Raw genomic sequence first — 15,176 nt, 5'->3', positions numbered from 1 at the left:
AAGAATATAACTACTATAATACTGCTCCTATGTACAAGAATATAACTACAATAATACTGCCCCCTATGTACAAGAATATAACTACTATAATACTGCTCCTATGTACAAGAATATAACTACTATAATACTGCCCCTATGTACAAGAATATAACTACTATAATACTGCCCTATGTACAAGAATATAAGTACTATAATACTGCTCCTATGTACAAGAATGTAGCTACTATAATACTGCTCCTATGTACAAGAATATAACTACTATAATACTGCCCCTATGTACAAGAATATAACTACTATAATACTGCCCTATGTACAAGAATATAACTACTATAATACTGCTCCTATGTACAAGAATGTAGCTACTATAATACTGCTCCTATGTACAAGAATATAACTACTATAATACTGCCCCTATGTACAAGAATATATCTACTATAATACTGCTCCTATGCACAAGAATATAACTACTATAATACTGCTCCTATGTACAAGTATATAACTACTATAATACTGCTCTATATGTACAAGAATATAGCTACTATAATACTGCCCCTATGTACAAGAATATAGCTACTATAATACTGCTCCTATGCACAAGAATATAACTACTATAATACTGCCCCCTATGTACAAGAATATAACTACTATAATACTGCTCCTATGTACAAGAATATAACTACTATAATACTGCCCCATGTACAAGAATATAACTACAATAATACTGCCCCCTATGTACAAGAATATAACTACTATAATACTGCTCCTATGTACAAGAATATAACTACTATAATACTGCCCCTATGTACAAGAATATAACTACTATAATACTGCCCGCTATGTACAAGAATATAACTACTATAATACTGCTCCTATGTACAAGTATATAACTACTATAATACTGCTCTATATGTACAAGAATATAGCTACTATAATACTGCCCCTATGTACAAGAATATAGCTACTATAATACTGCTGCTATGCACAAGAATATAACTACTATAATACTGCCCCCTATGTACAAGAATATAACTACTATAATACTGCTCCTATGTACAAGAATATAACTACTATAATACTGCCCACTATGTACAAGAATATAACTACTATAATACTGCTCCTATACACAAGAATATAACTACTATAATACTGCTCCTATGTACAAGAATATAACTACTATAATACTGCTCCTATGTACAAGAATATAACTAATATAATACTGCCCCCTATGTACAAGAATATAACTACTATAATACTGCTCCTATGCACAAGAATATAACTACTATAATACTGCCCCCTATGTACAAGAATATAACTACTATAATACTGCTCCTATGCACAAGAATATAACTACTATAATACTGCCCCCTATGTACAAGAATATAACTACTATAATACTGCTCCTATGTACAAGAATATAACTACTATAATACTGCCCACTATGTACAAGAATATAACTACTATAATACTGCCTCTATGTACAAGAATATAACTACTATAATACTGCCCCTATGTACAAGAATATAACTACTATAATACTGCTCCTATGTACAAGAATATAATTACTATAATACTGCCCCTATGTACAAGAATATAACTACAATAATACTGCCCCCTATGTACAAGAATATAACTACTATAATACTGCTCCTATGTACAAGAATATAACTACTATAATACTGCCCCTATGTACAAGAATATAACTACTATAATACTGCCCGCTATGTACAAGAATGTAGCTACTATAATACTGCTCCTATGTACAAGAATATAACTACTATAATACTGCCCCTATGTACAAGAATATATCTACTATAATACTGCTCCTATGCACAAGAATATAACTACTATAATACTGCTCCTATGTACAAGTATATAACTACTATAATACTGCTCTATATGTACAAGAATATAGCTACTATAATACTGCTCCTATGTACAAGAATATAGCTACTATAATACTGCTCCTATGCACAAGAATATAACTACTATAATACTGCCCCCTATGTACAAGAATATAACTACTATAATACTGCTCCTATGTACAAGAATATAACTACTATAATACTGCCCCATGTACAAGAATATAACTACAATAATACTGCCCCCTATGTACAAGAATATAACTACTATAATACTGCTCCTATGTACAAGAATATAACTACTATAATACTGCCCCTATGTACAAGAATATAACTACTATAATACTGCCCGCTATGTACAAGAATATAACTACTATAATACTGCTCCTATGTACAAGTATATAACTACTATAATACTGCTCTATATGTACAAGAATATAGCTACTATAATACTGCCCCTATGTACAAGAATATAGCTACTATAATACTGCTCCTATGCACAAGAATATAACTACTATAATACTGCCCCCTATGTACAAGAATATAACTACTATAATACTGCTCCTATGTACAAGAATATAACTACTATAATACTGCCCACTATGTACAAGAATATAACTACTATAATACTGCTCCTATACACAAGAATATAACTACTATAATACTGCTCCTATGTACAAGAATATAACTACTATAATACTGCTCCTATGTACAAGAATATAACTAATATAATACTGCCCCCTATGTACAAGAATATAACTACTATAATACTGCTCCTATGCACAAGAATATAACTACTATAATACTGCCCCCTATGTACAAGAATAGAACTACTATAATACTGCCCCTATGTACAAGAATATAGCTACTATAATACTGCTCCTATGTACAAGAATATAACTACTATAATACTGCCCACTATGTACAAGAATATAACTACTATAATACTGCCCCTATGTCCAAGAATATAACTACAATAATACTGCCCCCTATGTACAAGAATATAACTACTATAATACTGCCCCTATGTACAAGAATATAACTACTATAATACTGCCCCCTATGTACAAGAATATAACTACTATAATACTGCCCCCTATGTACAAGAATATAACTACTATAATTCTGCTCCTATGTAGAAGAATATAACTACTATAATACTGCCCCATGTACAAGAATATAACTACTATAATACTGCTCCTATGTACAAGAATATAATTACTATAATACTGCCCCTATATACAAGAATATAACTACTATAATACTGTCCTATGTACAAGAATATAACTAGTATAATACTGCCCCTATGTACAAGAATATAACTACTATAATACTGCTCCTATGTACAAGAATATAACTACTATAATACTGCCCCTATGTACAAGAATATAACTACTATAATACTGCCCGCTATGTACAAGAATATAACTACTATAATACTGCTCCTATATACAAGAATATAGCTACTATAATACTGCCCGCTATGTACAAGAATATAGCTACTATAATACTGCCCCCTATGTATAGGAATATACTTTTATCACGTAGATATATTCAAGGTCTTGCACTTTTGTTAGGGTGCACTCTTGGTGCAGTGGTGAAAGGCTCTATGTGAATACTGCCTCTTGCCTACACCCTACCCCAGTATACTAGAGAAGTGCCGTCCATTAGGAAGCGATCCGTAAACCAGTCAGTGACGTCGCCCGTCAGCGCATATATGGAATGGAGCACTTTAGATGAAGACGATCGATATGTTCTGCTCTTCAGGGCATTAATAGGAGCTTAGAGCACATTATGTGTGGACGTTGCTGTATGACACATTCCATCACATGGTAAAACTGGGCAAAGCAATCTGATGTCGATGTAAAGCACATCAATAAAGGCCCGGCTGGCAGGAAGCCATTGCTACATTAGAATAGAAGAAAAACTGGGTCAGCAGTGCAGGATGTAACATGGAGCAGGTGAAGCACTTAACGGTGGAGACGAGATCACAACAAAGGCTGAAGACTTAATAGCTACATAAAATAGTGATAACATGCTTCCATCACCAAGATTACAGCATTAATGGGAATACCTGAATTTCTACACCATATAGGCTCAGAATTATATGTTGATTAATGTTTTTTTTAATTTTTATTGCACTTTAATTATACAGAGGTCCAAACCCTCTGCACAGAGTGGAGTCTCTGCCTCCACCACTAGGTGGCGCTTAGAAATTCACTATATAAAACCGTATGCCATAGGCTCCCTCTAGTGGTGACTGCACGCAAGCAGAATATTTCTAATTCAGCCCTATGAATGCGAAGTGTGAGCTCTTTTTCAGTAAAACAGCAGCAATTACTAAAATTAGGATATAGAATATAAAAAAAGTTTTATATCAGATTTTAGGAAAGTTTGGTGACAATCATTCTCCATGGGAATAAGCACCCATCTTTTTCTGACTTCTGAACTGCAAACCAATTATATGCTAAATAATATAGCTGTAATCCAGTTAGGAGGAACTATATATATATATATATATATATATATAATTTATGCTATGGGTACAGAAGGATCTATAAGTGATCTTAATAGGGGGTACAGTGTACTTCATTTTAGGGGTATAATGTGCAGTGCTACTTTCAGGGACACAGTATGTTATCATAGTCTTAGTGTCTCCTACTGTCTATGATGTATATGTAAGGAGAGGGACAAGTCAGATAATTCACAGTTAATGCCAAACTGGGTGTCTGCAAGCGAGCATCGCCATCTGCTGATCAAAGATAGGAAAGTAGAAACTGAACAGTGAAGTGCATGTTTCCTGAGGGAAGAGAATGGAGGAGACATCAGGTCAAGAGTAATTATAAAAGGCCCATGAGGGCAGTGTAGAGGAGGTGCTAGCGCCTAGACCTGTGGCAGATCGGATGTGCGGTAAGCAGGAGGCTTACAACCGCCATTACAAGTGACCGCACCTGAGTGACGTGTCCCGTGCGGTGTAGTATATAGAGGATGTGTCCCGTGCGGTGTAGTATATAGAGGATGTGTCCCGTGTGGTGTAGTATATAGAGGATGTGTCCCGTGTGGTGCAGTATATAGAGGATGTGTCCCGTGTGGTATATAGAGGATGTGTCCCGTGTAGTGTAGTATATAGAGGATGTGTCCCGTGTGGTGTAGTATATAGAGGATGTGTCCCGTGTAGTATATAGAGGATGTGTCCCTTGTGGTGTAGTATATAGAGGGTGTGTCCCGTGTGGTGTGGTATATAGAGGATGTGTCCCGTGTAGTGTAGTATATAGAGGATGTGTCCCGTGTAGTATATAGAGGATGTGACCCGTGTGGTGTAGTATATAGATGGTGTGTCCCGTGTGGTGTAGTATATAGAGGGTGTGTCCCGTGTGGTGCAGTATATAGAGGATGTGTCCCGTGTTGTGTAGTATATAGATGTGTCCGGTGTGGTGTAGTATATAGAGGGTGTGTCCCGTGTGGTGCAGTATATAGAGGATGTGTCCCGTGTTGTGTAGTATATAGATGTGTCCGGTGTGGTGTAGTATATAGAGGATGTGTCCCGTGTGGTGCAGTATATAGAGGATGTGTCCCTTGTGATGTAGTATATAGAGGGTGTGTCCCGTGTGGTGTGGTATATAGAGGATGTGTCCCGTGTAGTGTAGTATATAGAGGATGTGTCCCGTGTGGTGTAGTATATAGAGGATGTGTCCCGTGTAGTATATAGAGGATGTGACCCGTGTGGTGTAGTATATAGAGGGTGTGTCCCGTGTGGTGCAGTATATAGAGGGTGTGTCCCGTGTGGTGCAGTATATAGAGGATGTGTCCCGTGTTATGTAGTATATAGATGTGTCCGGTGTGGTGTAGTATATAGAGGATGTGTCCCGTGTGGTGCAGTATATAGAGGATGTGTCCCTTGTGGTGTAGTATATAGAGGGTGTGTCCCGTGTGTAGTATATAGAGGATGTGTCCCGTGCGGCACAGTATATAGAGGATGTTTGGCACAGTATATAGGGGATGCGCGGCACAGTATTTAGGGGATTTAAGGCACAGCATATAGGGGATGTGCACAGATCGGCGCAGTATATAGGGGATGTGCTGCACAGTATATAGGGGATGTGCACAGATCGGTGCAGTATATAGGGGATGCGTGGCACAGTATATAGGGGATGTGCAGATCTGTGCAGTATATAGGGGATGTGCACAGATCGGTGCAGTATATAGGGGATGCGCGGCACAGTAAATAGGGGATTTGAGGCACAGTATATAGGGGATGTGCACAGATCGGTGCAGTATATAGGGGATGCGCGGCACAGTAAATAGGGGATTTGAGGCACAGTATATAGGGGATGTGCACAGATCAGTGCAGTATGTAGGGGATTTGAGGCACAGTATATAGGGGATGTGTACCGATCAGCATAGTATATAGGGGATGCGCTGCACAGTATATAGGGGATGTGCACAGATCGGTGAAGTATAAAGCATCAATAAGAGGCAGAAATAAGTTAATGGAAACATGTCTTTATTAACGTTTAATATCCAAAAAATAAAACTCTTATAATTCTCTTTACAGCAAATATATATCAGTGCTTTGGCCGTAATAAGTTAAAGGCCCTTTATCATAAAATATATGGTTTTTAACCTTTACTCAAACTGAATTTATAATCCCTAGACGTCCCTACATATACATAACAAAAGTGTAGTAAAATTAGCAAATCCTAAACTATAGTCATAGATTTTTCCCTACTGACGCTCTGCAGTTATAGAAACGGTACACGCAGCTACGGATCGGGGGGCTCCTTGGCTTGTTAGTTGCCGTGTACGATGCAATGATAGATTTTTAGTTCTTTTTTTCCTTTCTTAAATATATAAAAACACATGCTCGGCGAACGTTCGTGCGAACTTGCTAAGACGGCAGCTAAAATGTTCCAATACTGACTCACGCTATTCTACAAGCGATTAGCATCGAAAGTTTGCAATACATTACATAATAATATGCCATCAAGGCAAATATTAGACCCCCCCCAAAAAAAATCTAAAATAATTATCCCAGAACGATAAATCTGTAAACTTTTTTTTTTATATATATATATATATATTTATACGAAATGTAACTTCAAGTGGAAATAAAAAATAAAGATTTATATTTAATAGTCAGTACACGGACTATACAGCTTCAGGTTTGTGGTTGTGGGAATAAAAAAAAAAAAAAAAAAAAAGGAAAAAAGTTTCAAAAAATCCTTAGGTTTTTTTCAGGTTTTTTTTTGTTGATCTAGCCACAAAAAAATATATATATATATTTATAAATATTTTGGACTTAAAAGATTTAACTAAATAAATCCACAGGCTGAAATGTTAGAAAAAAATAAAAAAAATAAAACTACACCTGTCGAAATTCACAATATGGCGCCGATGGTAACTCACTTATTACAGACCAGGTCAATTAGTGTCCCAAAAAAAATAATAAAAAATAAAAATCTATATATAATAGGAGAATATAGTCAAAAAAATTCCCAGCCTTTCCCTTGGTTACATAAAGCTAAATTTTCATTCAAGTCACGGCTGGCTCATAAAAACTATTCACATTGACAATAAATTTTGTATTTTCTTCTCTCCCGACAGATTGAATGACTCTGATCAGACTAATAGAAGGAATGGAGCCTCCGCTATTAGCTGCGTTGTGCATTGTAAAGCTTTCAAAATTAATCCAGAGGTTTCTAGAAACTGGCAAACGATACAGTCCTTGTGGTAGTGTTTCCACTAAGAGCGCCCCTCAGTGGTGGTGGTGGGGCATCTGATTAAAAAAAAAAAATTGCAAATACTGCCACATTAATTTTTGAAGCTCATCTCCTCATTTGAACATCTTTTATAATTACACTCAATGTTAAAGAAGTGGTCGGGGGAAACCGGGCGGAAATATTTCGGGTTTGGTGGTCCTTAAAGGGTAAACTTTTTGGAATTATAAAATTGATCATCCTTTGCCAAGTGATAAGCCTTCGTAATATACCTTATATTGCTTCCTTTTGGAGCTCTTTTATCTGCCTTATTCATGCACTTCCGAGACGCTGATTTGACCCCTACTCCATTGTGAGTCTCCCTCGTTCAGACACTCCCCCTGTGAGCCCAGAGGAGAGGAGCAAAGACATTCACAGCCGAGTACAGATTCTTGGTACAGGTCAAATCGGCTACTAAAGTGCATAAACTAAGCTGATAAAACAGGACTTTCAGCATGGAAATTTGGAAGCAAAATAATGGTCTAGATTACAGTGAATCCCAACTTTCAAAACTTTCCAAAAGTTTACTTACTCTTAAACATTTCTTCCAAAATTTGAAGCCGATCTAAATCAATAAGAAAACTTTCTATCGATAATTTCCGGTCTAAATATCCTCTAAAAGAATGTTTAACGCTACCACAATTTTTGTTTTATAACTGGCATATCTTGTTTAGGCAGTGGCAGAACTTTTTCCCCCCATTCTCTAGTTGCGAAATTAATACAATAGTGTGTGCCGGCTCTTATCGCGTCAAGAGCTGCATTCATAATTCTGCAAGAAGGTCCCAAACCCCGTCCCAACTTCCTAGCATTGCGCTATTGTTTTATTTTCTTTACTGGTGTTAAGTACAATAACTATACAGGAGTCTGACACCAATCAGAATTAGAGCAAAAACCGCTAGAACTGCAGACGCTAAACTAAACGCTGCAGCGCCGCCAGCTGCAGAATTCTGAATGCAGCTCTGGATGTGGCTGAAGATCACCAAGTGTGAAATATAACAAGACACTCAAGATGAGGCGCAGCTTCGTTTCGATCCTCGTCTAAACTACTCGTTAAAAGGCAGTGGAATTGACAATAGAAATCTAGACACTTGTTTCCACCTATTGTAAACATATCTGTGAATGTAAACTAACCGGAAATCATAATTTACCGTGTATACTATACCGACATCGAACGTCTTAATGCCAATTAGCTGGACACCACCAAAGTCATTCTGGGCATGCGGTAACTTTTTATAAGGAGGTGGTAGCAGCAGTTTTTTCTCTATAATTAGCCTGACTCTCGCCTGTTCCATAGATGCGACTATATAGATTTATATATACGTGTTAGAGGAAGATTGCTATAGAGTGTTTTGCTTTTAGATAAATATCTGCAGATACATTTAAGAATGTATTTGTATGGCCTGGTTGACCGGAGACTGGCAGACCGGGCAGAGGGGCACATCCTTCTGGCAGATTTTATTAGCACATTCCATGCAGAAGAAGTTGTGGCCGCAGGGAACCAGGGCGGCGATGACCTCGCTGTCGAAGCAGATGACGCAGTCGTGCTTCCGCCTGGTCTCGGGTGGAGAACTGGACGTGGAGCCACCGCTGGAAGAGGAGTAGCTGTTGGTACCGTTGGAGAAGGCCGGGATGTAGATGGGAAGCCCACCCTCGTTTGTGCTTGAAAGGTCACTTCTAATACTTCTCGGGAGAGGGTACTCCATACCCTCGGGAAAAGTGGGAGACATGCTGCCACGACGCTGAGATTTTGAGCTGACCTCGTTTCCAAAGCTGGAGAGGGAATTTGCTGGGTCGAAAGGAGCCCAGATAGTCTCGGAAGGAGATGGTACTGGATCAAAGGCAGAGGTGTCGGTGAGATCTTCAGAGGCCATGGCGGGCATGGTCTCCCCAAACCAGAAATTACTTGCACTGAACGGGCTCGTTGGACTAAAATCGGCCAACCTGTTACTTCCGAAGTAGGAATCTGTAGAGCCGCTGCCCAAAGAACTGGAACTATCGTTGCGATAGTTGGAGACCATTTTATTTCGGCCAGGAGCGGTGGCGTTGGCATTTAACCAGTTGGATGCCAGGCCGCTTGCTTCAAAGCTCACATCGGTACCGTTATAGTGGAAATCGTTTTCTTCATTCAGCTCGATAAAGTTGCCGGTGCGCATGGCTATGTGCATCTCTATCTCCTCCCGAGCCCGGTCTACGTTCTCCGGCATTCCGGTGACCTCAAACACCGGCTCTTTGTCTCGGCTCGGAGTGACGATGTAGGTGTGGGTTTGCTGCTGGATTCGTTTTATCGTAGCTCCCTTTGGCCCCACCACAAGGCCGACCACCCGGTAGGGTACCCTCACTTGAACTGTAGTTTGACCTGGAAGGTTGGGGGTACACTGGGTGCTGCCTACGGCGGGGCCGTTTTTGTTACGAGATGCTCGGATCATAGAAAAGTGTTCGGCTGCCGAGAGGATCTCTCTTTTGGCCATGGCAACGTCCTCTTTTCTTCCAGTGACGACAAATACTGGCTCTTCCCCTCGGACCGGAGTTTTAATATAGGTGTTTGTCTTCGCCCTCAGAGCTTTGATCTTACAGCCTAAAGGGGGGAAAAAAAAAAATTTCAAGGGATTAATAAGGCCTCGGAGGATGAAAACACATAAAATTGTAAACTTGTGATGTCATCAGATCCTCAGTAGTGCAGCCTCAGGCTTCGGGCCTGTGATTGTATCACACAGGGACTATGTATAAGTTTGCTCATTTTAAAGATGCATATAAGGGGCATTTGTATGATCAGGGGACAAGTGAGGACCCCCTTGCTGCATCACAGCAACTGACAGAATTGAAGGCTTGCTGTGTTAGGAAACCACAGTCGTGAATGTGTCCTGTGGGTCCATTCAGATGGTACGACACCGACGGACCCAGCGCGCGTTCTGTCTTCCGCGGTGCTGGTGGAAGGGCACGCTGATGACCGGACACAATGGATCAGCAACATGGCTGAGCCGCACTTGCAAGATGCGTGTTCCTTGCCTAGAAGGCTGGTCACTGTTGATAAGTGGGCGTGCATTGAGATGCTTGGGTACGCAGAGTATTATGGACCGTGAAACAATCAAGGCCTCGAGCATTTCACTACTGAATGTGTACCTGAGCACCCCAAGGGACGATCGAGTGGTGAGCATGCTCGCTCATCACTACTGGCCACCTCTAATAAGACTACAGAGGTGGCCAGTAACAAAGGAACGAGCAGTAATCTATAGAATCAAAAATCCCTCCGTCCTTGAGACGATGTTTGTAATTTTTACCCATTTACAGGGAATGTGTCATCAGAAAATGAGCTATAGTTGAGATTGCGTTAATCGGAGGGAGATTTCCCGGCACCGGAGCGCCGCCTCCTGGGTCATGTTACCCATCCATTACATAATCCTATTCCTGGAAGTCTCATCCTATAGCTCTTGGTCAATGATACGAGCCGGCGACTTCTGGGCAGCAGAACGATGTCATGCTGTAGAAATACAGTGACGTCATCATCCCATCCGAAGTGAATGATCAATGGCTTCTCAGCAGTCTGCCCTTCCCCGAGCCGTCCTCGCCTATGAAAGACACGGCTGCGGGCACACTTCACCGCCCCATGACCGCCCGCAATGAAAGCGTCTGCACCTTTCTACAAGATTCTGCATTTCAATCACAACACCGGTTAAGATTCCAGCTTAGGCCTGTTTCACACATCCGTTTGTGTCCATCAGTCAAAATCCGCCGTTTTGCAAAAAAACAGATCCTACATTTTTCTTGGCGGATCCGTTTTTATTCCCATTGAGTTGCATTACCGGCGGATCTTGACGGATGCCCATCCGTTGGACCCGTTTTTTTGTGGATCCGCCGACATGCCCGAACGGACCATGCAATATTTTTTCGGCCGGCAGGATCCGCACTTCTCACTGCACATGCCCGAGAGACTTCACTCAGCCGGAAATTTAACCCTAAACTCTGTTCTGGCGGCTGAAAAATTCTCTCTCTCCCCCCAGGCAGCGGTTCCTTTCAAATTCTTCCTTTGACAGATCCGTTAAAATAACGGTCCGGTGCCAAACGTTGTGGTCAGTACAGGAACAGATCCGCTATCCGCCATTTTGGCGGATTTTGAGTGACCAAAAAAACTGATGTGTGAAACAGGCCTTAACGGGAACAAGAAGGTTAAATTCCGATCACTGCTGAGGTTTTGATACAACTGTATCCACTTTGCTTCACCTGTGAGGGAAAAGCACAGACCCTCCTCCTGTCCACACGTCTGCTACATTGTATCCATTTGGAATTCCCAAAGGATCTTTTTTCTTTAGACTGGATACAACTGTAGCAAACCCTCAGCTGTGAGAAGTATTCCATCATCAGACTTGGGACTAGAGACAGGAGCTTTGGTCTCAATAGTCTTTTAAGGGCATATTTTAAAGTGAGGGTTGTATGGGACTGATCCCCTGTTAAGATGCCCGCACCAGAACTTCTCAGCGCCACCAGGAATCTCTCATCCCATGACCCCTGCAGTCAATCTCTATCAATCAGTACGAGACGCCACCGCTGCGGTGAGGATTGGGGGCACAGTCACACCTCAAGTTTTGAAACAGAAACTTTTAAAGGCCACCAGTCCACGACAACATTTTCCTCCTCATCCCAGTTAAAGCCAGTGAGCTAAATCCTATGAAAAGGAGCACTCACTCCCCCTCCCCCCCACTCATATCTCTCTCCCCCCCCCCAGCCTACTCACTCTTTCCTCCCTCTCCCCCCCCGACCCACTCACTCTCCCCCTCCTCTCCCCCCCACCACTCTCTCTCCTCCCCCCTCCACTCTCTCTCCGTCCCCCGGCCCACTCTCACCCCCTCCTCTCTTGTCCCCCGGCCCAATCACTCTCTCCTCTCCCCTGGCCCACTCACTCTCTCCCTCCTCTCCCCTGGCCCGGCCCGCGCACCCACTCTCTCCTCTCCCTCCGGCTCGCGCACCCACTCTCTCCTCTCCCTCCGGCTCGCGCACCCACTCTCTCCTCTCCCTCCGGCTCACTCTCTCCTCTCCCTCCGGCGCGCTCACTCACTCTCTCCTCTCCCTCCGGCGCGCTCACTCACTCTCTCCTCTCCCTCCGGCGCGCTCACTCACTCTCTCCTCTCCCTCCGGCGCGCTCACTCACTCTCCCCTCTCCCTCCGGCGCGCTCACTCACTCTCCCCTCTCCCTCCGGCGCGCTCACTCACTCTCCCCTCTCCCTCCGGCGCGCTCACTCACTCTCCCCTCTCCCTCCGGCGCGCTCACTCACTCTCCCCTCTCCCTCCGGCGCGCTCACTCACTCTCCCCTCTCCCTCCGGCGCGCTCACTCACTCTCCCCTCTCCCTCCGGCGCGCTCACTCACTCTCCCCTCTCCCTCCGGCGCGCTCACTCACTCTCCCCTCTCCCTCCGGCGCGCTCACTCACTCTCCCCTCTCCCTCCGGCGCGCTCACTCACCCTCTCCCTCCGGCGCGCTCACTCACCCTCTCCCTCCGGCGCGCTCTCTCCCTCCTCTCCCCCGGCGCGCTCTCTCCCTCCTCTCCCCCGGCGCGCTCTCTCCCTCCTCTCCCCCGGCGCGCTCTCTCCCTCCTCTCCCCCGGCGCGCTCTCTCCCTCCTCTCCCCCGGCGCGCTCTCTCCCTCCTCTCCCCCGGCGCGCTCTCTCCCTCCTCTCCCCCGGCGCGCTCTCTCCCTCCTCTCCCCCGGCGCGCTCACTCTCTCCTCTCCCCCGGCGCGCTCACTCTCTCCTCTCCCCCGGCGCGCTCACTTTCTCCTCTCCCCCGGCGCGCTCTCTCCCTCCTCTCCCCCGGCGCGCTCTCTCCCTCCTCTCCCCCGGCGCGCTCTCTCCCTCCTCTCCCCCGGCGCGCTCTCTCCCTCCTCTCCCCCGGCGCGCTCTCTCCCTCCTCTCCCCCGGCGCGCTCACTCTCTCCTCTCCCCCGGCGCGCTCACTCTCTCCTCTCCCCCGGCGCACTCTCGCACTCACCCTGCCTCCCCACGATCTCTGCGACGTGCTCGGAGCTGGGCACCGGGACTAGCTCGTTGGTGTTGACGCTCTTCCTGCGCACGGTGACGGCAGGCTGCTCCGGGTACTGCGCCCCCAGCAGCAGCAGCTCTTCGGGATACACGGCCGTCTCCTCCTCCCCGGGCCTGTCTTCCTCCTCTGCCTCCGCCGGGGCCTCCAGTGCGGCCAGCCTCACCCGGATCTCCTCCAGCTCCGGGGTCCAGGAGGCCGCAGTGCCGCCGCCCGGCATGGCGATCACAGCGCACTCAGACCGCGGACGATCAACTCATGGAGCCCGCAGACATCGCCCTCCCGCCCGCACCGGCTCCTCCGCCTGCGCCCGGCCGCTCCACTTTTCCTTTCTTCCCACTCCCTCTTTTTTTTTTTTTTTTTCTCTTTGTTTCTCCGAACCCGGCTGCACACGCCTCTAGTGCCCGCCCCCTGCACAACAGGCCGTCAGGCCATTGGCTGTTAGACGAGTGAAGAAAACCTTTTCCGGGCTGTGATTGGTGGATTCCAAATGACAATTACGCAGGAAAGGCTGGTGTTCGGGCCAGCAGACGAAGGAAGAGGAAGTGTATGATTTAGTGGGCGGGGTTTGCTTTGGTGACATCAGTGGGAGGGCCAGAGTTTGGAGTGAGGTCAGGTCACAGACAGGACGGGGCGGGGTCAGACGATATAGCAGGGGGCGGGGCCATCTCCCATCTGTCACCTATGGATTAATGATGCCTGCGTCCTGAACACTTTCCTGACCGGCTCATCTCATTTTTTTTCCTCCCTTCCTTCAAAAACCCATAACTTTATTATTTCTCCGTTGACATAGTCATGTAAGGGCTTGATTTTTGCAGGACGAGTTGTAGTTTTGGTTAACACCATTCATTTTATCATAGAATGTGCTGGAAAAAGGGGAAATGGTGAAAAAAAAATGCATTTCAATCAGAATTTTTTTGGGTTTTGTTTGTATGGCATCTGGTGTGTGGTAACAATGCTGGCCGCGCAGTGACGCCAGACGGAGGGGTTCATTATTATTATTATTATTATTATTATTATTACTGATGTGGTGAAAAAAAAATTATGAAATCTGTCAAAAATTCTAAACATTAGTGGCGCCATTTTGTGCGAGCGGTAACTGCTGCATTCTGTGCCCTGTATCGTCGCTTTTAGTGTTCTCGTCCGCTACTATACGCCTCTCATGGTTTTCATCTCCCCATACTGCATGATACCCCCACAGTATAATTCTCCCCACAATTTCACCCAACGCGCATAGTATAATGACACCACAGTGACCCCTGGAAATTATGATGCCCCCCACATTAACCAACACCCCACCCACAGCATGATGGCCCCTAAAGACAGTATGAGGACCCCCCACACACTCTATGATATCCCCCACAGATCACACTGGCAGTATGAGAGTCGCCACGCAATAAAATACCGCAGACCCCCTATAGATTGCAGTGTGTGAGCCCCCCTGCACATTATAACGCCACACACAGACCCCCACAAAGCATGTGATGTACCCCACAGATCGCACAGGCACAGTATAATAAAACCAACAGACCCCCA

General features: G+C 44.3%; 1 protein-coding gene across 1 annotated transcript; it reads right to left on the bottom strand.

The window, feature by feature from the left end:
* Positions 1-6,342: 6,342 nt before the first annotated feature.
* Positions 6,343-14,117, bottom strand: MEX3C (mex-3 RNA binding family member C). Its single transcript, XM_073543873.1, has 2 exons — positions 13,593-14,117; positions 6,343-10,190 (listed from the first exon to the last, which is right to left on the bottom strand). Exons 1-2 carry the CDS (start codon positions 13,858-13,860, stop codon positions 8,995-8,997), a joined length of 1,464 nt encoding a protein of 487 aa, XP_073399974.1. The 5' UTR covers positions 13,861-14,117; the 3' UTR covers positions 6,343-8,994.
* Between the last annotated feature and the right edge of the window lie 1,059 nt (positions 14,118-15,176).

The sequence above is a fragment of the Dendrobates tinctorius genome, unplaced genomic scaffold (assembly GCF_039654945.1).
Source record: "Dendrobates tinctorius isolate UK_male_01 unplaced genomic scaffold, ASM3965494v1 ptg000135l, whole genome shotgun sequence".
Classification (NCBI taxonomy): Eukaryota; Metazoa; Chordata; class Amphibia; order Anura; family Dendrobatidae; genus Dendrobates; species Dendrobates tinctorius.
This window is presented reverse-complemented; position numbering and strand designations above follow the sequence as displayed.

Coding starts and splice junctions, on each gene's coding strand:
- MEX3C (XM_073543873.1), bottom strand. CDS start 13,860: ATGCCGGGCGGCGGCACTGCGGCCTCCTGGACCCCGGAGCTGGAGGAG. Junction 10,191..13,592: donor AGAGATCGTGGGGAGGCAGG/GTGAGTGCGAGA, acceptor TCCCCCCTTTAG/GCTGTAAGATCAAAGCTCTG.